Below are 26202 nucleotides of genomic sequence, written 5' to 3' on the forward strand. Positions count from 1 at the left end.
ACACACACACTCCTTAGGCTGTTTTATCCTAGGAGAAAGGTATACAATATTTAGGCCAGCAGCCTTTTTTTTAAGGGTAGAGAATCAGCAGGAGATGCAAAAGTGGGAAGCTAGTGGCACTTTTTCCAGTTTCTCAGGTGGAGATGGCTACTCCACCAACAGGCCAGTGCTCAGCACATTTTATAGCTGATTAGCTTGGTGCTCTTCCCTGTCCAGCACCTCTTCCTCCTCTTCTGAAAACAGAACCTACACTTGTCTCTACCCACAAAACCTTCCATGCACACACTCTAGTCTCAGTGTGGTCCAGAACGGCCAATGTCTGATCCCTGGAATTCATCCAAAGTGCATCTGTGACTCCTCAAGGGCCAAACAGGTTTTCAGAGATGTGTGTCCCTGCTTCAGGAGTCTCTCCCTTTGGGAAACAGCTGCTGCAGTTTGGGTCAGTAAGCAAGGGTCTCTGCCTTCAAAGGAAGAGGGTGTCAAAGAATAAAGAGCAAGGCAGAAGTCAGGGATAGTGTTCTAATAAACATCCCCCAAGGCCAAGGGGAGCTACAGTCTGCTGCACCTTCTCACCCTAGCATTGTCTGCAGGCTGATGTCTCACTCTGCACTCTGAGTTAGTCTCCTTACATTGAGCCAAAAGCAAGCAGCACTAATGGGAGACCCTGAAACTCAGTTTCAACTATTTCTTGCAACTGAGAACCGTGACTAATACACACGTTGCCTGATAACTGCTCTGGAGACCAGGAGTCTTTGGAATACCCATGATGGGGAAGAGAATCAAAGAAGCTACCTAACCTTAGGGCTGTAGCGTGTCCCAACACACGGGAGTATCACTGTCATGGGTGGTAGGACAGTGCATGTGTAGAGGGCAGTTTTTATGTTTATAGGTTTTCAAACAGCCAAAAACCATTCAGTCAAGTTTCATCGGTATAAATTAAATCCACTTTGGGGAATGTGTAAGTCCCCTTGGTATTTTATTTACAAGTGTCTCACAGAAGGAAGTCTCAAGAGCATGTTGTGCACGGTTCTGAACAATGGAGCTACTGTGTGAAAAGGAAGGGCACCCAGAGCTACTACCTCACCTGCCACAAAACCATGGCTGGCACAAATCCACCAAGGATGCACACTCTACAAAACTGGGTTTTGTTTTTTTTTCCAAACTCTGTACCGGCACGTACCACTGGACAATGCAATGGAGAGATAGCCAAGCACACAGCATGGCACGGTGTGAGTAAGAATGGTATAACTTCCAGAGACTAGCACTGCCAGCTGTTACCTCAACCCTTCATTCCTCTTCCTGCTCTCCACCCAAAGATGCTACTGGCAAAGTGGGATTTTCCAAGGTGGGCCTGGAATATGCCCAGTGCTTTCTAGACTAAAGTACTCATTACAAGGCTTATAGCAACCTTACAGTTAAGTATAAATTAGTAGCTTCGGTCTGAAATGTCCTTACCTTCAAGTAAGTACAGTAGGTGGGGTCCAAGTCCCCGGGAAACCAGGATTTGAGGCCAATTAGCATCCAGTTTTTCCCCAAAGGCCTAGGCCAAGACTTGAATGCCAGAGTCTAACTGTGGAGTCTCAAGTTTTGTTTAACTTTTACCTTAGTTTTGTGGACCACAGGGAAAAGAAAGAGACTCTTATCCCATCTACATCCAACAAAAGATGACTATGATGAACCAACTCACACACACCCGCATACATACACACACACACACACACACACACACACACGCACACACAGTGAGGGGGGGGTGTTCTATCAGAAGGGCTCTTGTTGACAGGAGCAAGCATTTATTCCTCTACAGAGTCTGGACTAACTGGTGAGGCACTGTTCAAAACATACCTGTAAGAACCTGTGGCCACCCGGACGCCGTCAATCAGTGTGAACTTTTCATGAACCTTCCCAACAACCTTTGTTCCTGACCTTGCATAGTAGATATTTCCTGTAATAGTCCGCACTGTCATCAGCTGTGGGGCAGGGAGTAGGAGGAAAAAATAAAATCAGAGACCAACACAGTGACACTGTCCTCCTGCCCACCAACTCAGTGACACTGTCCAGTGGGCTGACCTTCTTGCTCCCCAACACAGTGACACTGTCCAGCAGGCAGAGCTTCCTGCTCCCCAACACAGTGACACTGTCCAGCGGGCTGAGCTTCCTGCTCCCCAACTCAGTGACACTGTCCAGCGGGCTGAGCTTCCTGCTCCCCAACTCACCTGTTTGCAGGAGCTTAGCATAGGGTCACCACTGAGCGACAGCACACATGATACACTAGTCAGGCACTGCTCAAGTAATGTTACTTCTGCATCTAGCCCATCTTTTCCTATGTAGAGAAGAGGTCTTTTATCATCCAGGCTGGCCTTGGACATGCAATCCCAAGTGCTGGGATTACAGGCCTGCACCACCACACTTGGCTGATATTTAGAGATCCTTAGCTCATGTGTGCATGTACTATAAAGAACATTTGCTTTTTGGAAGAAACCAATAGAATCCAAGTAATGATTATGAAACAAAAGCAGGGGAGATAAAATAATCAAAGAACATATGTTAGTAATGAATAACATTTGGTAAGGATTGAAAACAAAGCTGGCACTTCTCCTATTTCTTTGTCTCACTGCATCAATAAGGAATAATAGCCTACTTCACTTCCACATTGGAAGGGGCTTCAAGCTGTAATCAGGTCAAGTCTCTAATACACCATGTGGGGATTAATCAGCCAGTTCACATCTCTTACAGGTACACAGTAACCAAAAAGGTACACTATGAACTCATGGATGCACAATTATTCCCATAGAGATGACACATACAAATACATACATAATGGCATGCAAAATATGGAGACAATCTTGAGCAGAATAGAAGTTGTATATCACTATAAATCTTAAAGTGCTTGTCATGTAACCTTGACAGGCTAAGTTCAATCCCTGGAACCCACATAAAGATAGAAGGAGAGACCTGACACACAAAGTTGTCCTCTGACCTCATGTGCATTGCACACACATCACACACGATGATAATAATAAATTTTACATTTTAAGTAAATGTTTAGAATCATTTGAATCTTTTTTATTCTATAGAAACAGAGACCCTCTCCCATGCACCTCACTAAACAGCAGAGGTGCGAGGTGTACTTCTTGCCCTCAAAAACTAGAGAAAAAAGTAACTGATGACTGAAATCCTAAACAAGACACCACATGAAGCAGAAGAGGGAGACCCATGTCTGCCGAGTCTAAGCATGAGCAGCCACAGCAACTCCGTTCCTAACAGTTAGAGTAGACTATGACACAACCAAACCTGGACACTCAACAATAAAATAAATACATTAAAAAGAGCAAGCTTTTGAAACATGTAACTTACATGGTGCTCAAAAACAGTGAGCCAAGGGCTAAAAGCCAATCTCAGAAAGACACACACTGTAGGATGTGACAGAATAACAGACAGGAGTGACATGACCTCTGAGGTGAAGTATGAGGGTGATCTATGTGGTGGCAGAGCAATTTTCCTTCCTTTTTGACAAGATCTGTCTATGTAGCCCTGGCTGACCTCAGATTCTCGGATCCACTGTCTCTATGATTAAAGGTGCGCACCAGCAGTTCTACCTTCATGCACGTGGGCAACAAAGGGCACAGGTACACCAACACCGCTTCCAGGCTCCAGCTCCGGACTGTCATACAGTGCAACAAACAAACGACTGGGAAGCCAGGTAAGACATACATGGTACTCCCTGTGCTGTCTGTGGCTCTTATTGCCAAATAAGACATTAAAATTAAAACCTAATGCCTGGACATACAATTATGTCTTTGGTATTCTTATCAAAATGCATAGGAATTGAACCACAGGGAGTAATAGGATAAATACAAATTTACAGAACAATGGCTAGTGTTCTCCACAAGTGTCCAATGTCAAACCACAAAGGTGGAGGTTAAGAGCCAGGGAGACTTAACTAGTGGGTGCAAGGTGCCCTGCTAGACTGGATCCTGGGCTGCGGAAGGGGCAATAGTGAAACAGAGCTGAGATTCAGAAGGTGCAGAGATAAGATGGTGCTAAATCTAACTGACTTTTGGGGGGGCTGGGGGCTTAAGGGAGGGTTTCTTTGTGTAGTCCCAGCTGTCTTGGAACTCACTCTGTAGGCCAGGCTGGCCCTGAACTCAGAGATCCGCCTGCCTCTGCCTCCCGCATGCTGGAATTAAAGGCATGTGCCACCACCACTGCCCACTGAGGACAATGAGATAATAACAATAATTGAAAAATTTGGACACAGAACATTCAGAAATTCCTTATATTACTGCTGCAGTTTCTTAAATCTTTAAAAAGATGATTTTTTAAAAGATTTTAAATTATGAGTATCTATGTGTGAGTATGTGCACATGAGTGTATCAGATACCCTGGAGTTAGAATTACATGTGCTTATGAGACATGCATGTTGGGACCCAAACTCAGGTATCCATCTCTATAACCATTCATAAATCTTAATTTCAAGGTAAAGTTTTTCTTTAAAAACTGGAATATTTCACAGATGAGCACATGATATTGGCTGGATGGAATAGGTAAGTCAACACACAGTGAGCATAAACACAGCCTACCTGTAGGGCTAGAGATGGCTGGCTGTATCCTATCCTTTAACATAGCTGAATGTCATGGAAGCCTGTAATTGTGGACACAGCACTTCTGCACACCTGTCCATGAATATGCAGCCAGATTCTTGTAGACAGAGTGACTCAAAATACTAAACCAATCAGAGCCCAGGGTAGGAGGAGCCTCTGAGACATAGACCCACAACACAGAAAAGCCTAGGAGGGAAGCTGGTGCCTACCTAGGAAGGAGATAACCTACTATAAAGACAAACTGTCTTTAAACTTCCTGCAGAGGCTCTGGACCACCATGAAGGCAGCCGCCAACAAAGTCAGCAATCACTCCTGGGTTTCTGCCTTGTTGATGAAGCAGAGCAAATGGCTTTGTCACAGCTGGGACAGTTCTGTCATTGTTCTGCAGCTGAGACTCGGCCTAATTACCCAAGAGCACCTTGAAATTATACCCTGGCCCCTTCCACAAGAGCAGCTGTGGCCTAAATACCTGGATAGACAGCAGTGCTCTTTACCATGCCCAACTGGCATCTTCCTTGGCTCTCCTGGACTTATATTCAAGCTGACTGCTGAGTCACACGGCTGCCCCATTTGAGTCTCAAAGCCCAATCCTACCTGTATCATGAATTGCCCTGTGGTACAAATGACAAGCTAGTAATGACCTTATTCAGCAAACCTTGGTTTGCTTATTAGGAAAAGCAGTCAGCAGGCGCTCTGGAGGAATGCTAAAGAGATGAAATTTTGTAAAAACCTATCTGTCTGTTTACAAGGCACTAAGTCAGGGCCTCTCACAGAGGCCTAGAGGGGCAAAGGCTGACTTCTCTGCTGAATGCTGCATTCCTTGTGCCAAGAAGTGCCTGGCAGCATGATGATGAATTATGTTCCTTCCCAAGTTGCTCCATTCTTTAGAACATGAATTCTATAACAAATGCCTCTCTTACCGCATCTCCAAAGAGACTAGGCCAGGGTTGTGGCCTTATATTGAGATACTGAATTATTCTCATGCCCAGAGAAAAGGACATAAAACCTGGTTCTGTCATGAGCAGCAGTGGGTGACAAGCGACTGCACAAATGGGGTGAGAGCAAGGCAGACTGAGTCAAAGCCTGGGCCATGTTGTAGCTGTGGACTCCTGGGCTCTTGATCTCCCCATTTCCTGATCCACAATCAGGACCACAACCTGACAGGGCCACCATGAGTGTGAGCGTTGTCACATCTGTCAGAGCAGTGAGCAGTGCCAGGTACAGAAGGAGAGCTCCAAGACAGTCTCTGTGGCTAACAGTGGAGCCACCTGGAGCCATGGTGGCAGGTGGCAGCAGTCTCCAAGCACTGGCTTGGCTACAGCTGGTCTGTGCTCACTGCTGGGAAACCTGAGAGCAATTTTGCCTTTTTTTTTTTTTTACAATGACTTAATGGAGATGTAATTCATGCATCACAAAATTCACCTGCTTAGTGTGCAAATCTACACTTTTATGGATACACAAAACCATTTCCATAGTTGTAGAACTTTCTCATTACCTGTACCCCTTTAGCTACAAACCTACCCAGCCCTCTATCACATGCCCCCAAACTTGATGTTAATCTACCTTTCTCTCTCTACAGATGACCCTGTTCTGGCCCTCGTATACATGGGATCATACTGTTTATGATTATTTCTGTATGACTTCCTACACTTACTATTTTGTTTTCAGGTTCACCCATGCGGTAGCATGTGTCAGCACTTCAATACTTTTGAAGGGTGAATACTGTTTTTATCCACTTATTAGCTGATGAAACTGCCAGCATCTATGAACAGATATGTCGCTGTGTGTGTTTCTCTCCTCTTGGGTAGTTACTGAGGAATGGAACTGCAAGGTCACGGCTGGCTGGTGTTTATTTTCTGAGACTTCAGTTTCCTCAAGTGTCAGTGAGCACCACCACCACCACCACCACCACCACCACCACCACCACCACCACCACCACCACACTGTAGACCACGGGCACTCTGTCACATTGTTGACAGAGGGGAAATGGGAAATGGTGTCTCACAAACCTTTTCCTGCTCAGGATGAACTTTCAGATCCATGCACATGTCCAAAAAGTGGGAGAGCAGAGCCTGGTCCAGAAGGATGTACACAGCCACACCCCGTTTCCTACAAATCTCCTGTAGGTCTCTGAAGATGTCGATGTCTGAGAAAACGTCCATTACCACAGCAATCACCTATGAGATGAGGCAGGAAGAGAAGTAAGGAACTCAAACACCATCCTCACACACGCTCCCTTCTTCAGCAGTGTGGGCCTCCCCTCAGCATCAGCTCTTTTCCACCCCAAAGACACCCAGGCACCCATATCTCACAAATCTTTGCTTGGCCCAGCCAGCTGACACTCCCCAGTGTCCCCCAGTCAACCTAGTCTACACTGGCAAACTTCTCATTTAAGTTCTGTGCAATCACTAAACCCCACCTTCCAGGATCAATTTAGACTGGCAAATTGTCTAGGTTCTTAGACCAATACACTGGGATCTGAATCACACTGCTTTCCCGGTCAGGCTTCAGATTCTATAGCTATATAGTTGATAAATAAAATCTTGGTGCTGGCAAGATGATTCAGCTAGCAAAGGCACACATTACCAAACCAGATGACCTGTATTCAATACCCAGAACTCACTTGGTATGAGGAGAAAACCAGCTCCTGCAAGCTGTCGTCTGATCTCCACAAGTAAGCCATACCACATGTGTACCAACACACAAATAAATAAATGCAAAGAAGAAAAAGTCACCTCGGATTCTCTAGGAAGCCCTTTTTTGACTATTAATATTCAAGTCCACTTTTTTTTCTATTGTCTGATTTTGGATCATGGTCTGAGTACTTTTACCTTGTTTTAGAAAGACTCCATTTCATTACCAATTCATTTCTTGAAATGATCAGACAAAGCTTACAGCACCTCCACCCCATCTTCTGTTTCCAACACCGCACACTCCCCATCAGTCAGGACAAGAATGGAAATATTTCCTGAAGATTCTGACCTTTGGCTCAGCTCTGTTCTTTATTTTCCCCCCGACATGTGTGCCCTTGTTAAGAACTGATTTTTTTGCAGCCAGCCCAGACCACAGCTAAGAGCCAATGCTCACCCATGTGTCCACTGTTTTGGATGTCTGCTTCCCCGGCTACAAAACAGGCCTGCTCTAAAACCTAAAAAACTGCACAAGGGCAGGGTCCAAGAGACCCCTGGTGTCTGCTCTACTGCCCATGTTACCAGTGTGGGCTGCAGCTACCTTGACAGCCATCACAAGGGAGATTTTGGTGGTCCCTGGCTTCCCTCCCTCATTTACAGAGGCTGCTATTTCAACGGCCTGCAGAAACTCCTGGCAGGGAAGCAAGGTTGTAAAAACATCTAGGCTTAGAACAAGTCCCTACAAAGCAAGTCAGGAAGCCAGCATCTGGGAGCTATTTTGCAATCGGGAGTGGTCAGGCTTCTCCATCTCCCAGCTTCAACAGTAAAAATCCCTTGTCTCTGAATCACATTAACCCTTTGGCTGAGCACTATGATTACTTTTAAATCTCACCTCCCCTTCCTTCTTCTGCCGCAGAGGCCCTCAAATGGAATGCATTCATCTCCATGGTGGAGATCTAGCCACAGTGGGTAACTGGCAGGCTTTACCCCTTGAGCATTTGTAGGGTTAAAAAGAAACACAGAAGCCAGGAATGGGGCACAAGCATATAATCCAAGCTCAGGAGGCTGAGGTCAGCCTAGATAAAGTGAAAGCCTATCTTAGGAAAAAACTAAGAGAGAGAGAGAGAAATGCAGAGACAAATGGGCAATGTTGCTACCTTTCTAACATGCCAGGGTTCCAGTTGCTCAGATAAATGACCCTGAAATGCCAGCTCCCAGAAGCAAGTGCCACCTGGGATGACCAAGTGTCTCTCTGGCTGCCTCCATCCCACTCCCTGCCTGACCTTCATAAAACCTCAACAGTGAGGGAAACAAAACAAGCAGCATTTTAGAACTGGTGGCATCTTCAGAAGCTTATTGGCTCTGATGGTTTTTATATGTTGTTGTGAGAGTTGTGCCCAACCTGTTCATTTGGGGCCTGTAGCAGGGTTTAAGGTAAAAGCCAGGACACAGAGCTCAGCATGGCCACTTGGTGCTTAATCTCTCTCAGCCGTAGTGTCCTTGCCCTCTGGAAGGTTTGGATAACAAGAGCATGGACTGACAGGACTTCTGGGATGGTTAAATGAGTGGAAGTGTGGAATGGGCTTAGCTCAGTGAGGCAGCTGGTGTCTGAGTCCACAGCAGGCTGACCCTACCTGGGCACAGAGATGGCTACACAGGGCTGACAGAATATGGGGTGAGGAAAGCAAAATGATGTGTCCATAATCTGTAGGGAGCAGTAAGTCAGTTCCTATGTTGAGGGCAGGCACCTATAGACACACAGAGAGAGGAGGGAGGCTTCCTGGAAGAGGTAATATCTGAGCTGAACTACAGACAAGAACAAGAAACGGAGCAAGGCCTGGCTGCACAGATCTGTAATCTCAACTCCTTGGAAAGTTGAGGCAGGAAGATCCCATGTTCAAGGCCTGCCTGGGACAAGAGGCCATTGGAGAAGTGAAGGGCTGTCAGACAGGAAACCACGTGATGACAGAAGAGGATGGGAAGGACGGGGTGCATACCAGTGCAGCTGGAATGTACAGTATGCAGGAAAGGGAGCCATGGAACGTGACTGGCAAAGAGGGATAGTAGAAGGCTATGGAATCCATGTCAGTCCTTCTTAGCCCACACTGCCTTCATAGGCAGAATAGAGAGAAAGATGAATCCAGAAGAGACAGGTGCAGGGAGAGATGCTGCCGCAGAACCTACTTCCTCCATACAACTCAGGACTAGGAACCTCTATGCCTGCAACCCAGTGGGGGATGGGCATCTTTGAGTCTAACAAATTTCTGCAGCTCTTTTGCAGGACTAGGGACTGAAAAAGGAAAGCCCCAGGCAGAAGCTTTGAGGCTACAGGGGAGCAGAAGGAGCCATGGGAAAGCTCAGCAATGGGCACAGGGTCACAGAAATACATACAAGCTGGTGAGAGATCCTTGAGCCTGACTCAAAGGTAGCAGTAAAATTTTCATAGAGTGCACTTGACTCCAAGGTGCAAGAATTGGAATAGAGATCCTGGAGAAAGGCAAGAGAAAACTAGGCAGACCTGTTGGCCTCTCCGAAGGTCAGTGGAGCATCTGTGAGCTATATACAGCTAGGTAATGGGCTGGTCCCCAGGGTGAGAACCTAGTCAAATGGGAAAGGAGAACCCAGATGATGCAGAGTGATGGGCAATGAACATACCCTAGGGGCTACTGAAACAGGGACTAGAAACCCAGCCAAGCTGACAGGGTTGGAGAGGGCCACCAGAAGCAGAATGGGAGCAGGGCCCAGAGCACAAAGCCTGCCAAACAGTTCTGATTGCCCAATTAATAAAACAGGTGTACAAGCAACACTTTTGTTAGCTAATGAGTCGTAATTTGCAATTTGGTTCATCTTTGGTTTTAAAGCCTTAACCTTTCCCACAGGCTAAATATGAAGGCCTGTCTGACTCAGGGTATCTGAGGGTGACAGATGCTTTCCTTTCCCAACATCCAGCACATCCTCCTTTCTTACTAAAGTAGGAAGCCTTGAAGACTTGCCTTAGCAAGAGCCCAGCACTCCTGTGGCAGCCTTCAACAGGAAGGCTCTCCTTCCTTCAAAGCCTGCCCTCCCCAGACCCTTCTGCTTACCCCTCCAGCCCTGCCTTCAGACACCCAAGTCCTACACAGCTGGAACAGGCCTGCAGCTTCTCAGGTCCTTTACAGACTGCACCAGTCTGGTCCTGTTTTCCAGGTGGACACATCCACTTGGAAGAGTGGACATTTCCACAGCAAAAGTCAAACTAATTAACGTGTATTGTTTTCCCAGGATTTATGGGCTGGTGTGTCAGATTGCCAGGCGGTGGGTTCAAATCTGCAGGTAATGGCAGTCATGCACAGCCTCCTTGGCCTAAGTGCTCATGCTGCAGACTGCTGAGCACAGGCAGAACACCTGGACTAGGAAGGCAGTACAGACGTCTGCCATTGAACCTACTCTCCCTTTAGGGGGTGTCTAGCCCACCCCCACAAAGTGCCCACAGCTACCCTAGACACCACCTCTCTAAGCCTGAGTTGCATGGACCCAGCCCCTTCTCTCAGAGTTAGAAGTGTGGTAATTTCCAAGAGTCTATTTTAGGGTCACACCTATACTCCAGATACCCATGGAGGAAGCACCCAGCTGGCCAGAAGCTGGGGAAGAGGGATGTTGATTCCACATTACCTGTGCTTCCTCAAGTCACATCTGGAAAGGTCACCCATGTGTCCAGTCCCCCATCTTCAGCTTGAGTAACCAACCACAAGCCTATCTATCAGTTCCTTAGAAGAACCCCCTGCTGATTTTCACCAACACCCACAGGTCTGAAGAACAGAGATCACAGGTGTCTGCCTCAGAAAACGTGTAGAGCCCAGACACCACTCATTAGGCAGAACTGGAATCTCTACCTCTGCCATTTAGCCCAAAACCTCAAGAAGATCTCTATAGAGATTCCAAAGCCCTATTAACCATCAGCCCCAGCTTGGAAAGGCTAGATAATGGGTTCAAGGGTTCAGTGCAAGGGCTGAAATGTCAACCCAAGTCTGTGTGCCACCAAAGCCTACCATTAGAAGCACGCTGAGTTAAACACTGCTTCAGACAAGTCTAATGTGGAGATCTCATAATTATTAAGAACTTGCAGTAATCCTGGGGGGTGGGGGGGACAGTAGAGGATCCCACATGGGCACAAGTCCACCACGAAGGACAACTTGAAACAACATGATGACTGTCAAGGAAGTTCACAACTCCCCAGCACGCCGAAAAATCACCCTCTCTCTTCTGCAGTTCTGCTGATAAAGCCAGAGCTAGACTGAATAGGGGACCATGTGAAGCTCAGCTGTCATGTAAATGTGCTGCAAAACCAACCTGGACTTCCACTCTGCAGAATCAGGCATGCTGTACATGTTAGGTTGTACTGGCTTCTAGAATATGTAAATAACCTTTGCATAAAATCTCAAGCCCTTTGGTGGTGATTCAGCCAATGAGAGAACCCACACACAGAAAAACCTCAGTGGCAGCTACCCATAGTATTAATTCTGATTCTGCCATTATGCCTGGACAAGACATTTCACCTGAGGTTCGGGGTCCTTGAAACAGAGCCTGCTCTACTGTCACACAGCCTTGATCTAGGCTGCTCGGGGCTCTGACCAGGCACACACACAGCCTGAAGGGACCACTCATGGCCAGTCATTCCTGTTCCCATTCTCGCAGGAAGCACATGTCAATCACCCCTTTCCTGTGTGCCTCAATTTCCCTTCCTTCCCACCCAAGAGTCATAAAGGCAGATCAGGCGTACAGAATGTTTGGAATTCAGCCAAAGCCTTGTATACATTCAGCAGGGTGTCAACCTAGATAGCCTGGAAGCCTGGCCACCGAATTCCCTATGCACATCACCATCAATCACCTACAGAGTCTCTTGCTAAAGATATCAAACATACTGTTTCCCCTTTGGGTTTCATGTTTTGTTTTGAGATAGGTTTTGGTATTAGCTCAGGCTAGTTGCAAATTGAATTTGCTCCTGCTGTAGCTAATTACAGGCAGGAGCCACCACTTGCTACATGTTTTAATGGGACTGAAACTGCTCATTGAGATTAAAAATAAAAATTCTTTGAAGCACAGTGGTAGTAGTGCACACTTTAATCCCAGCAGAGGCAGAGGTGGGCAGATCTCTGAGTTCAAGGCCAGCCTGATCTCTACAGGAATTCCAGGAAAACCAGGCTACACAGAGAAACCCTGTCTCAAAAAGATACACACATGCATTCTTTGGAAAAACTGCTTTGATATAATCTTCTGGGTTGAAAAAACAAGAGAATGCAATTTCCATGGCAAAAGTTAAACTTAGTATGTACTGTTTCCCCAGGATTTATAGGCTGGTGTCAGATTGCCAATGTGGTGGGTTCGAGTCTACAGAGAGTGGTAATCATGGCACAGCGCCTCTCTTGGAGGTCAGCAGGGCAGGAACCAATTTTTCACTCAACTCCACTTGGCAGTACTTCTGCACTATTGTTCCAGCCTGAGAAACAGTGGGAAAACCATGCAGTTATCGTTCTTGTTCTTTTTGGGGGGTAGGGGTAAGGTGTGGGGTGAGGAGGGGTTGTTTCTCAGTTCTAAGTTTTTTGTTTTGTTTTATTTTATTTTCGAGACAGGGTTTCTCCGTAGCTTTTTTGGTTCCTGTCCTGGAACTAGTTCTAAGTTTTTAACTGTATAAAGCATTTTCCTGTTCCAAAATGAAATCTATGAAACAAGGCATGTTACCTCCTGTTTTTCCTTTCCTTCTCTCTTCATTAAGGTAATAACTCCAATTATTAGCTTTTGGGTTATTCTTCCATTTTTCATATAAACAAGTATAAGTAAGAACATAGAGCATTGTATGTTCAATCCAGCCACAGATAAAAGGCTGCACAATGACACATGCTGCTCTGGACAGTGTTGTCCATGAGAACTTGGGATGACAGAAGAATTAAGTTTTTAATTTAGCTTCAATTATACAAACTTAAATGACCACATGTAGTTAACGGCACACAAATAGGTCTATGCAGCTCTAAACACTTTGAATCAGAGTATAGAGCTTGGCCTCATTTGTCTTGAAAGCCACAGGGTCCTCCATGGTGTACACATACTAATTTCTTCCCCAATGTGATATGTATGCTGGGCCTTTGGTATGACCAGAGCTACAACAATCAGTACACCTCTACTCCTGTTTTAGCCAGTGTTTCTAGGGAACAGACACAAAAGCGGAACAATTAGGTCAATGGAGAATACAACAGAAACTTCTCTAGAGGCTGATATCACTGACATCAGGACCTCCTTTGCTTGTTTTTTCAAGACAAGGTCCTACTGTATATTCAGGCTAACCTCCATTCTGCTGTCTCAGCCCTCCAGAGCTAGGATAACAGGTATGTACCACTCTGCCCCATACATCAAGGCTGTTTAAGGCCAGTATAGCCACTATATTGTTTGTATGATCTTTTTCTTTTTCTGAGAGAAATAAACCCATATATAAATGGCTCAGAGAATAATCCTGTAGTTTTCTTCCTGACGGATGGATGTTTAATAAAAAGAATAAAGTTAAGCATGGTGACATTCAGGAGGCAGACGTAAGTGGATTTCTGTGAGTTCAAGACCAGTCTGGTCTACATGACAAGTTCCAGGCCAGTCATGACTACAAAGTGAGACATTGTCTCAAATACCCTTCCCAAAATTAATAAAAATAAACAAATGAAATGGCAGACAGAAAGAATAGTGTGTGTGGAATTATGGAACTATTGTTTAATGGTGGCACTCAATACGTTCACAATGTTGTTCAACCATTGCTGCTGTTTCTAAGCTTTTTGCCAGCAAAGCAGAAATTCCAACTATTTTTTTTTTTTTTTTTTTTTTTGGTTTTTCGAGACAGGGTTTCTCTGTAGCTTTGGAGCCTGTCCTGAGAAATTCCAACTATTAAGCAGTAACTCCTTGTTGTCCCTTCTGCAGACAAGTTTTGAACGTCATGAGGAAGAGAGAGATGCTACTATTGTCTAGTAAGTGGGGACAGGATGCTCAGTGTCTAACAGTGAACAGGACAGTGCCCCCAGGACAAAAACCATCCACTCCAAACGCCAATAGTGGAGAGGCTGAGAAAACCTGTCAGGCTGATCCAAGCATCTGGAACAGGAACTGATCCCACAGCACAGGTTCTATCGTAACACAGGGGAGGGTTGAGCAAGCTCAGGAGAGTTCAATCCTTCAGAACATCCTCATACGTGCCAGGGGCGTCCAGTAGATTCCTCAGCTACTATTCCTCCTTGCTGGACTCTTCCACGATGCAAAGAGTGCCACCACTAACGCTCTGGTCATCAAAAGGATGCCCAAAGGTGTGGTCACCGCAAAAGTGGCCTCTTTGGAAGAAAAGCATAGAAGGAATGGCAGCTAGTAAGCACAACAAGTATGACTGTGACATCCGGGAGGGTGAGCATGGCCTATGAACTCCCATCCATAGGCCGGGATATCTGGATACCAGATATTACTGCATGGGAGGCTGAGGCAGGAGGATCTCAAATCCAAGGCCAGATTGGGCCACACATCAAAACCATCTCAAAAGGAGGGAGTAGAGTAGGGGGAGAAGGCGGGTGGGTGGGACGAAGAGCAAACAGCACCCTGGGATAGCTGAACAAGCACATCAGAAACGTCCAACAGGGCACACTTCCAGACCATAGCTCTGTCAACCACTAGTTGGCAGAAAGAATTACCTAAATTACTTAGTTTACCTTCCCACCTCTCCATCCCCCTCCGCCAAAAAGCATGAGACTAAATGAACAAAAGAGAAAAATTAATGAGCACCTACTATGTGTCAGATGCCCAGGGGAGTCTATGTGGTCAGAGAGCTGCTGGGAAAACCCATCCCTGAGCCATCCATTCAGACAGATAGTCCTGACATTTGGTGAGTGCCCCTGCCATCCTATGCTGTACGCCGATCATAGAACCTGGCATCTAGGCTCCTCCCAACCCACCACAGAGAATGCAGGCTGGTGCTCAGATCTCCTCACTGAGGGCAAACAATGCTGCAGGGAGCAAGCAACTAGATCCAACCCCAGTTCAGGGCAGCCTGGCCTCCACCTCTGGGCTCACTACATGGAACACAGAATTCACATTTCCTTCATTCACCCACAAGATTTCTATATTCTTTTCACATACTAGAAATACATGGTTGGGTCTATCCTGCCCAAGACAGGTAAAATGCATAGAAATTTATAAAACCTAAACACCAGGGACCTACACTGTCTTGAGGTCATGAACCACCTCCCCCATTTGGTCTCTGCTACTTTGATTCTTCCTCCCCTTAAAACAGGCCAACCCAGTCTTCTTTTTTTACAACTAAAACAAACATTTATTTATTCATTCATTCATTCATTCATTCATTCGTTTATTTATATGTGTCACTGCTCACAGGTGGAGGTCAGGCTGTCTGGCCTGGAGGCCAGCATCTACACCTGCTGAAGCGACTCCTCAGTCCCAGTCACCCGTCTTCTAAAACAGACAGCTCTTGCTAGAGTCTTTCCTGTTTGTAAGACAAGCAAATGGGAACTAGAAGCACAAATATCCAGAAAACTCTTTAAAACCTCCAGCCTGCTGGGAAGCAGGGAGGGTGAGGAGGGTAGAGATTAAATGTGGGTCCTGTATGTGGCATGGCGGCACATCAAAGCCCTCAAGAAGCTGAGACAGGAGGACAGTTAGTTTAATGCTGGCCTCATCTTACATAGACCCCCATCTCCAAAAAAGAAAAACGAAGCAAGCAAGCACTGTGTGGACCTAGGAGCCAGGCAGAGTTCAGGCCCTGAACCCAGCCCTGCCTCACAGTAAGTAGTCTCTGACAAGCTACCTGACCTAGATGCGCCTGCTCTGTCCCAAGTCAGCCTCCTCGGCCACTGGAAAGACTGCGAGGTAATCTGGTAAAGGGCTCAATTAGAGCCGCCATCTAATGATGGCGAACAGATCAGACACCCAAAAACACCAGACATGCCCCATCAGTCCTCCCTGTCACGGGTAATGCACTTCAAAGGACATGGCCAAAGTGACACAGCCACTCCCAGGTACCCATGCACGTCTTTACAGGTGGGAGCATTTATTAGACAATCAACAAATCAGCCCTCTAATCCCTCTGTGTAGCCATCCACCTGGGGACAGGACACCTTCTCCCCACAGGGCACAGTAGTTAATAGGCTCGGAATCTGCCTTGGGCAGAGTCCTGGCTCCATCACTCCCTAGAGGCGACCTAGCCTCTCCACGCTTCAGGTCATCTTCTGTAAAGTGGACAGAATAGTCACAACTACTTCAAGATTACTAGAAATACTATCTGGCAAAGAGAAAGCAAACTTTCTTGTTTTCACACAAGGTCTCCATACGTAGCTTTGGTGAGCCTGGAGCTTACAAAGTAGGATCAAGCTGCCCTCAAACTTCAGAGAGATCTGCCTGCCTCTGCCTGCTGAGATTAAAAGGGTGTGCCACAAAGCCCAGCTGAGCAAGCAATTTTTTTTTTTTTTTGGTTTTTCGAGACAGGGTTTCTCTGTAGCTTTGGAGCCTGTCCTGGAACTCCCTTGGTAGACCAGGCTGGCCTCGACCTCACAGAGATCCGCCTGCCTCTGCCTCCCGAGTGCTGGGATTACAGGCGTGCGCCACCACCACCCGGCTTCTTTTCTCTTTTTAAAAAAATTTTATTTGATTTTTTTTAATTTATTTGGTTTCTGTGATATGGGGTTTCTCTGTGTGATAGCCCTGGCTATCCTGGAACTCCCTTTGTAGATCAGGATGACATCAAACTCAAGAGATCCACCTGCCTCTGCCTCCTGAGTGCTGAGATTCAGGGTGTACAACACCACCACCAGGCCAACTAAATTTTTTTTTAAAGAGATGGTCTCTGAACTTCAGATTCATGACGCCTCAAATTAAAACTAACTCATTTCCACAACGCTCAGTCTCTCCCTTATTTTCCTTCCTGTATTCCAGTGCAGTAGCATCACTGCCTGCTCAAACTAAGAGGTCTCGGCCCCAGCCAGCTTGGTGGCACACATCCTCAATCCCAGCACTCCAAGGCAGAGGCAGGCTGATCTCTGAGAACTGGGAGGCAGAGGTATCAACCTCCTTCATTTGTATTTTCTCCCCTTGGCCCCTCTGTGTGCTTGAAGCCAGGACCTCAAGCATGCTAAGACAAGTGCTCTATGGCTGGGCTACACCTCCAGTCTCCCTCACTGTCCATATACCTTCCTCTCTCGCTTTTCCATTCCAGCTCATCATACCTCAAACAAGTCTGCCTGTGACTCTCTTCCTGCCCACCCTGCCTTAAAGCAGGCTCTTTTCTCTTACGAAGGTATCTCTGGCCTCCCTGCAACCTCAGCCCTCTGAAACCTACACTTCTACTAGCCAGACTTACTGCTAGGGACAGCGATACGATCAGCATTCTCCACTTTGAGTCTAGTCCCTATCCCCTCCATCAGCTAGTTCCACCCTTCCTTCTGGGTCCGACTAAGTCACCACCATTCCAAATTTTCTTCTAGCCCCTTACTCATTGCCTATAGCAATATCCCCATCCTGCCACAAACTAAGAACAAGTTATGGACCACACCTCTTCCCCTGTGGCCTCAGCCCTGGCAGTGTGACAATCTGGAGGTTCTGTGTAAACATGACATTTGGCATATACACTGAAAATGCTCATTGGATTTAAAGTGACAGACCACCTTCCTCAGTAGCACCGCCCAGCTTCCAAATACAGAATCTAGGAGAGGGTGTAAAAGGAACTAGGTAGAGGGGAAAGCAGGTCTTAACCAGGAATGTTTCCCAGATTGCCTGAAAGATAGGGACTATCAGCTGCAGCCAGATCCCTTTTAAGGCAAGTTTTTCTTCTGACCTCTAACTCTGGTGCCCCTTCACCCAAGCTGAGCAAAGGTTAGAGCAACCCACATCTCTGCCCTTCCTGGAGACCAGGTCTGTCCTTTCCAAGGTGTCCCAGGAGCTCAAGTTCTCCTCCCAGAGGAGAGTTTCGGGCATGCACACTTGGTCCACAAATACACCTCTTCCAGAAGCTTAAAAGTTTTGTACTGAACCCACAAGGAAAACAGTCTCAGGCTCAAACAGATCCTCAGCCCACTCAAAGCTCCACAAGCTTGATACTAATCTAGCCACAGCCATACCACTCCCCAAACAGCAAAGCACTGGGTCACCCACCTACCCCTCTATCACTGCATCCCCGCCAGTCAGGTAAAAAAACAGGATCCGAACATTGGCTTCAGAGCTAGGAAGGCTGAGGCAGGAGGACTGCCTGGAAGTGAGGCCAGCTTTGGGCTACTTAGTGAGCTCCAGGTAAGCCTGGGCTAAAGACCTTGTCTTGAAAACGAGAACAAAACAAAACAACAACAAAAATCCAGAACACAGGTTTGCTCCTAGCCTTGGCAATTCCAACCTGATCTTTACCTTGACATATAGTGGTACCAGGCCTACCAAGTCTGGACATGGTCTGGGGCTTTGCCTACTATGTTCCAGGCACAGCAAAAAAAAGTCTGTGAATTAAGCAGTGTTCGCCAGCCTACAAACGTATAGCCACACCCTCCCAAGTGCAGCCATCTTCCTCCCTGATCCCACTGCAGAGGCTTCAGTGGGGCAGGCCAGGCTCTTTCCTCCCCACCTCCACCAGGCCCTCAGTCGACATTAGCTAAGATAAAAAAATAAAAAATTAAAAAAAAACCTGTAAAGAGAGGTTTAGCTTATGTAGAAGTATTTGCATTTTGGGTTAAAGCTACCGGGAACAGACATAGGGGGAAGGGATGTGGCTCTCCCACCAGACTCACTCACAGAAGGGTCAGAAGTCAAAGGCCTGGGATAGAATTTATCCGTCTACGACATTAAGACGCGTGGGAGTTAAGTGGCACTAACAGATTCTCAATGGTCTCTGGGAACGATCTTCTGGGTAAAGCGACTCTTTAGTAATGCGTGTCTTAAGAAGCTCCTGAAAGTGGAATCTAGTTGTCAGCTAACGTCCCGGGAATTCTGCAATCCACTTTGGTCTAAACTAACAGTCGCGACTGGGCCCTGATCCAGGGGTACGGAATTAGGGCTCAGAACTACGAACGACTCCAGCTTCTGAAGGCCGAAGTTCCTCCCCTACTCCCCGCGAGGGTGGCTGGGGGTCCGGCGTTGAGCTGCAAAGCAGGCGAGTGGGGGACCTCGGGGAGGGGTGGAGGGGGCGCTCACCTCTCGGGCGGAGCGCAGCTGCTGGCGCAGCGCATCCTTGCAGCCGTACGGGCCGCCCGCGCCAGCGCCGCGGGGCTGGAAATGCGCCTCGACACGCGTGGCACCGCGGTAAGCGCCCCGGTAGAAGGCGGGCCAGCCCAGCTCCAAGGCCGGCGGCTCCAGGTCCGACTGCTCGGGAAAGTAGGTGCCCGACGAGCAGTCGTGTGAGGAGCCGAACGAGTCCTCGGCCACCGCCGCGCCATCCTCGCCCGGCCGCTCGGCGGCGCCCAGGACAGCGCGCACCTCATCGGCGTTGAGGAAGCGGCCCAGCCGCTCGCGCCGTAGGAAGGCGGCCCAGGCTTCGGGGCCACCGGCCAGCAGCTGCTCGAGAGCCAGGCGCCGCGCCTCGCTAAACAGCTCGGCGGGGTTGGGCGGTCCGCACGGCGACAGGCAGGCCGCGGGAAGCTCGTCCAACAGCTCACAGTGACCAGCCATGGCAGCGCTCGGCGAGGGTCCACTGAAGTGCGACGGTCGCCTGAGATTTTTATAGGCACCTTTGAATCAAACCAGCCCGCGCTATTGGCTCGGCGCCCCGCCCCGGATCTCCCATTGGCTGCTTTCCTTCTAGGCAACCCTCAGACCCCGCCCCCTTATTGCTATTGGCTTCTCTCTGAAGACCGACCGGCTCATTGCCTGCTCTCACTGCTTGGCGGCTGAGGGAAATTTAAATCGGAGCTTACCCCGCCCTTGCTGTCCTAGAACGGTTCCAGCTGGAGACGGGGCCCGGAGCTGTCCCTGCGCGCCCCCTGCCGGTTTCCCCAACGGAGGCCCGGGACTAGAGACTCGGACTTGCTCCTGGACATGCTTCGGTGTGGTCAACTATATTGCCATTCCACCCTGCATCTATTTATTCATTAAAAAAAAAAAAAAAAAACGGAGACTGAAGAGATGGTTCGGCAGCTAAGAGCACTTCTGGAAGATTTGAGTTTGACTCTCATCTTACTTGGTGGCTCATAACTGCCTGTAATTGCTCCATCTGTTCCGATGCCCTTTCTGGTATCCACGGATACTGTATGCATACGTGGTGCACAAATAAATGTTTTTCCAATGGCGCAAAACCGGGGGTAGTGGCACACTCCTAGCACTTGGGAGGTTGGGGCAGGAGGAGCGGGAGTTCAAAGCCATCTTGTGCTGCATGCCAAATGCAAGCTCATCCCAAGGTACGTAAGACCTTGGGAACATACACTTATATATCTATATACATATGTGCATACATAAATGCACACACATATGCATCTATACACTAATCCATTGTGGTATCCGCTCCTTCACTGATGGCCTTCCTTTCCCCATCACTTCATACTTTTTTACCCAGCAACACCTCAGTCCTATTTAAGCCCCACTTTCCACTTGCACCCAGGCAGCCATAGAAATAGAATGGGGAAAGGGTGGGGATCATGCTTGTAGATTAATTGTACCTCACTTTGCTGCCCAGACAGGCCTTGAATTCTTGATCTTCCTGCCTCCGCCCCCCCAAGGACTGGGATTACAGAGTCATACCACCATGCTCTCCTCAATATCGTCACCTTTTTAGAAAATTTATTTGTATGTATATATGGGGGGTCAGGAAGGTATGCGTGTGAGCCCAGGTGCCCCGGAGGTTGGAAGTGTCAAATTCCCCCAGAGCTGGGGTTTCAAGTGTTTACAAGCCACACATGGATGTTGGGAACCCAGCTTGGGTCCTCTGCAAAATCAATATATACTCTTAACCACTGAGCCATCTCTCCAGTCCTTCATCTTAAGATAACCATTTCTTGGCTGTAGATTCCTTCATTCCTGCAGCCTAGAACCTCAAATGAGTGGCCTGGACTTGATGGCTTCAGTTTCCTGTTTTGTCCTCTACTCTCTCAAGCAAGTTCATGCAACAAGTGTGGTACCAAAGCCTCCCTCTGCCTGGGGTCACCCCAAGTTTCCACTGGGCCAAATCCAGCAGACAACTTTGCGCAGAGAAGAAAGCATTAGGGCCACTACAAAGCTTTATAAAATGTGGTCTTTGTCTCTTGAGACAAGGTCTCATGTAGCCTAGACTGGCCTCAAACTCACCTTGTAGCTGAGGATGACCTTGCCTGTCTAATCCTCCGCCTCCACCTCAGTAAACTTAAAACAGATGGATGCTGCTGTTAGGACACCCTCTCCTTCTCTCCATCCTTTCCCAGCCCCCAACCTACTCAAGCCCAAGGGTGAGGCCGTCAGTGTGTCCCCACTCTGGCATCCCGTGGCCAGAATCCTACAAGAAGGCAACACCCTTCACGACATCAACTCTTGCATGTAATAAGGACAGGGGCCCTGGCTTGGGGTTGTACAACCGTATGGTGTCTTTGCCTCTATTTCCTGGGTTAAAAGTGAGAAGAACCAGAGTTTTGTCCACAGTCCTGTTGAATGAGATAGAGCACTATTCTTCACTATAAGCCCAGTGGGGATCATGGGAAGGCCCATGACAAGCCAGTGGATCCCGAGTTTGGAACGGAGGAGGAGGGCACCCTGGTAACATATAAATCTGTCACCAATCAAACTGTAAAATATATGCTGCTATAGGGCATTATGTAATTTCAAAGGGAAAGTTTGACAGAATAAAGCCCAATGCCAACCACCTGGAATTCCTAAGTTTTCACCATCTATCAACTGAGAAAACCCTTCAGCACCACCTGTGAATCTCCAAAGCTCTTGCTGTTCTGGGGACCTCCTAGGAGAGCCTTCTGGGTACAGGCAGGTCTGGGAGCCCCCCCCCCCCCCTCCAGCATGGTCTCTTGTAGAACTCAAGCCAGTCCTATGTAGGCGAGTGTACAGCAATAACTACAGTCAGATCAACAGGTGTTATTAAAAGGAATTTAATAATCTTAATTAAAAATCCATAACAGCGAATTCCGTCACAGGCCTTGGCAGCTGGAAGTAACTCCAGGGGCACAGGCCCCTTGGGGATATGGTCAGACTCCATCTTGGAGGCATGGCGCTACTTCAATACAATATCAAAGATCCATGAGAATTTTTTTTAAAAAAAGTTTTAAATATATTAGACTCTTTTGATTGCCATTTTTACACAAAGCTGCTGATACAGTATACAGAGTTTTAACTTTTTTCACATAAAATACATTTTTTTTCCTTAAGTGTTCTCTGTACATCAGTGGCTTCTGGTCTGGTGAGTTATTGCGGAGGGCTGGGGTCTGCAGACTTTTCCTGGGTGTGCAGAGCCAGGCCCCGCACAGTGGCACTTGAAAGTGCCCACAAGAAGCAGGCCCTCTGGCCAACAAGGGACTCCTGTGGAGGAGAGGCCAAAGGGTTTACTAGGAAAGTGGTGGATCACTTCAGTGGAGTTGTCCCCTGGCCATGTGACCCTGGCTTTTCTGTGCCCTGGGGAAGGAGAGGCTATCACCAGGCTACAAACAGTGAGGGTTCAGACAGTCCTGGTGTCATGGAAGGATGGTCCCTGTGGAAAGCATTCTGATATCCTGCTTTGGGAGAGCAGGTAGGAGAGAAAGCTCAGGATCCAAGAGTATCAGACACTAAGAACCAAAAATCTCACACTGTTACAAAGTTAGACTGTGCTAGGTCAATCATGGAGTCGTATTTTACTTTTATTTATTTAATTGATTTTTTTGAGACAGGGCTTCTCTGTAGAGCCTGGAACTCACTGTGCCGACCAGGCTGGTCTTGAATTCAGAAATACATTGCCTGCCTCTGTCTCTCTAGTACTGTGATTAAAGGTGTGTGCCACTATGTCCGGCTGGGTGCCACACTCTGGAAACTTTTCCAAGCATCTAAACGTTCATCAAATAGTGCAGAGAAGCTTCATTAATGCTGAATATTTGATAAAGAATTATATCCCCAAAGTCTTCAGTAGACCTGGGCTTAAGAATCATCCCAATTCCCTGAGCTACTGGCCAGAAACTCACCATCTGGTGATAGCTACCAATTTCTAATTGTTTAGGGAGAATAGGGTGGGTGCAAGTAGCACAGTTCACAGGGAACTGTGGGGCACCAGTTTGGAAACAGATGTCTGCAATTTGCCAAGAATGGCTACCAAGACACAGGTTCCTGGTGGGAGTGGGACATCTGGTCAACCTTGTCAAGCTTCCCCTAGCCCCTGTATCCACACTTTCCAGGGAGAGGGCTGACACACAGGGAAAGGTTTGCTATGAAAAGGAAAGAGTAGTTATTCTCACTCCTAATATGCATTGGTTGGGTAAGAGAAAAGATTGTATGATTTATGAGCAAAAATGAGCAAGAGATGACTGTAAAAGCTAGGGATGCGTTTGACAGCAAATTGCAGGCTTCTAATTCTTCCAGGATCTGACCTCAGACTGCCGTTATATTGTTCTCCAGAGATGCTGGCCTTAAGGTTACCTCTGAAGGCTCTAGATGGACTGGTGTGGTGTGTCTGCCTGGAACCCAAGATCTAGCATCTGCACTTAGTAGCAAATGTTATCTTGGTGTGGTCATAAAGTTGCACCCCAGCTAAAGAGATTCACACTAAGAACTGCAGGATCTGCAAAGCACAGGGGCACTGGTCTGGGATGCAGGCACTCTTATCAGAATAACGGATGCATCTGGGGATGCCCACAATCCTCAAGGGATCCAAGTCCTTGCTGCCTGGCTGGTCCATTATCTGCAGAAACTACCACCACCATGTCTGGTGTGTCTCAGCACCTCAACAGGTTACACAAGTGAGTGAGTGGGTGGCCCTGGCTCATGCACTGGAGGTTATTCCTCATCGTGACTCTCAATATTCCAAAGAGTCACAGGGAAAGTGCCCTGGGGACTGGGAGCCCAAACAGGGAACGTCTGTTCGCCTCTGGTGGAAAACATGAACAAAATCTCATGAGTCCACACTGTTTGAGGCTAGCTCCCACAGAAGAGGCAGCTAAATTTCCCATCCCTCAAGTAGACAGGAATGGCCCAGAGGGCAGGAAGAAGTGCTGGGGGTGAAGGAGGAATGGCCTGAATGGTTCAGAGAGGGCAATAAAGGCCTTTACTCTCTGGCCCCTGAGCAAAGAGCTCCGTAACCCTGGGCAGCTGACTCCTAAGAGCATGTGGCTGGCTGCCTGGGCACTGCCCACCTTGTGGCTAAAGTCAGCTTCAGAAGCATCTCAGTGTCTGTCAGAGCCAAATACTGGTTTAAAGCCACACATGTGTGTTTTAATCATCCTCTTTCAGCCATGGGCTGCAGAACCTAGCTAAGGCCCCAGGGATTCAAGAAACTGACTTTGGTCTCCTATGTTGCCCCACCATGCCAGATTGCATTTGTCCTGGAATTGGGGTGGGGGTGACCACCTTCTGCATCCAGCTCCCTCCCCACACCTCTGATCCTGATAAAGCATTACCCTGACCCAGTTAGGTCCTAACTCATCTCTAGCCTCCTGAGGTCCCAAGGCCACAGTGGGGACAGAGACCAATGGCAAGACTGACTACTAAGGTTTTGGCACAGGGGGCCATTACAACATGGGTATCTGTCCCTTAAATCTGAATCTAGACTTAGGGATCCTCTCAGGGCTCTAAGGAGGTAGTTTAAGGACACATAAAAGGAGCACAGAGCAAGGAACAAACTTGTAGCCTGCTAGTTACACCAGAAGATTAGAAGATTTTGGTGGAGCCTGTGTGTCGCACCCAAGGTATGGCACACAATTTCGGTGGGTTTGTGGGAGAGTGTGGTGGTGAAATGGTGTGGGCTTCCTTCCCCAACATCAGGAAGACCAGGGCAGCAAACCTGTACAGCTGGAAGGCAAGTCAACTCCAGCCATGCTACCCCTCTCCTGGACGCAGCACAGGACAGTGGCCACGGACACCTCCATTTGCAGTTTTGGGCATTACTGCTCCAGCAAAAGTGGGCTGGGAGCTTTGAGACCTCCTGGCAGGAGCCAATAAGTGATCATTGGCAAACAGGTCTTACATAGCATTACAGAAAAGGTGAAGCGTGGAGGGGCGTGGGCCCAACAGTCACTCTGCACACTTGGCTGTGTAAGGCGGGAGGGTGGTGCACAGGCAAGCCGCAACTGCTCAGTCACTCAGACTGAGAAGGACTAGCTGAGCTGGGCTGGACCCAAACAGCCTGGAAACCATGGAAGCCACAAGAGCCGGCGTGCTGTGTCCTATCAGTGTTAACCAGGGTGTCCTCAGCAATGCACTCATCCTTCCCCTCCGAGGCCCCCACAGATGCTCCTGATAAAATTCACTTTTCAAACACCAGGCAATAAAACCCAGCCGTGACTTTGTCTCGGGAGAAGGCAAATTCAGTTACCTCCCACCTGGAATTTTACAGCCTCAAAGAAGATTTTAACCAAATGCAGTTTGGGAAATACCAATGTGTGGCACCCTACCCAACTCCTGTGCTTCCCCAGAAGACCAAAACAAGATTTGGTTTCTTCTAAGAGTAGATGGCCTGGTTCTCAAGCGTGGCCCTTGAACAGTCAGACACCAGGCTATTGACATGCACAAGAAAGTGGCTCTCAGTGAGGCTGTTGGGAGTAGGCCTGGACCCACTGATCTGATGATCCATATTGATTCCTGGATCCCATGAAAACAAAGAAAGACTTCCTGTCCCTCCTAGGTGTGGGTGGTGGCCCAGCCAACCTAATGTGACTCTAAGCAGAACCGTGGGTCTCAACTGAGCAGGTCTGAACCCCGTGGAAGCCAATAGGTGTGCCAAGACTTTCTTGTCTTCTGGGAATAATCTACAAATTCTCAGCCCCACCAAGAGCTCAGGTGTAACATTCCCACACACTAAAGTGTGTGTGTGTGTGTGTGTGTGTGTG

At 47.8% G+C, this 26202-nt stretch overlaps 1 protein-coding gene across 1 annotated transcript in view; it reads right to left on the reverse strand.

Moving 5' to 3' along the window:
* Positions 1–19891, reverse strand: part of Fam83d (family with sequence similarity 83 member D) — a 21237-nt gene extending 1346 nt beyond the window's left edge. Inside the window, exons 1-3 of the mRNA XM_005362998.2 lie at positions 19418–19891; positions 6614–6781; positions 1846–1970 (exon numbers count right to left, since the gene is read on the reverse strand). Coding sequence (XP_005363055.1) covers positions 1846–1970; positions 6614–6781; positions 19418–19891 — 767 coding nt within the window. The remainder of the gene's footprint in view (positions 1–1845; positions 1971–6613; positions 6782–19417) is intronic.
* Positions 19892–26202: the final 6311 nt, after the last annotated feature.

This window comes from Microtus ochrogaster, linkage group LG8 (assembly GCF_000317375.1).
Source record: "Microtus ochrogaster isolate Prairie Vole_2 linkage group LG8, MicOch1.0, whole genome shotgun sequence".
Taxonomy (NCBI): Eukaryota; Metazoa; Chordata; class Mammalia; order Rodentia; family Cricetidae; genus Microtus; species Microtus ochrogaster.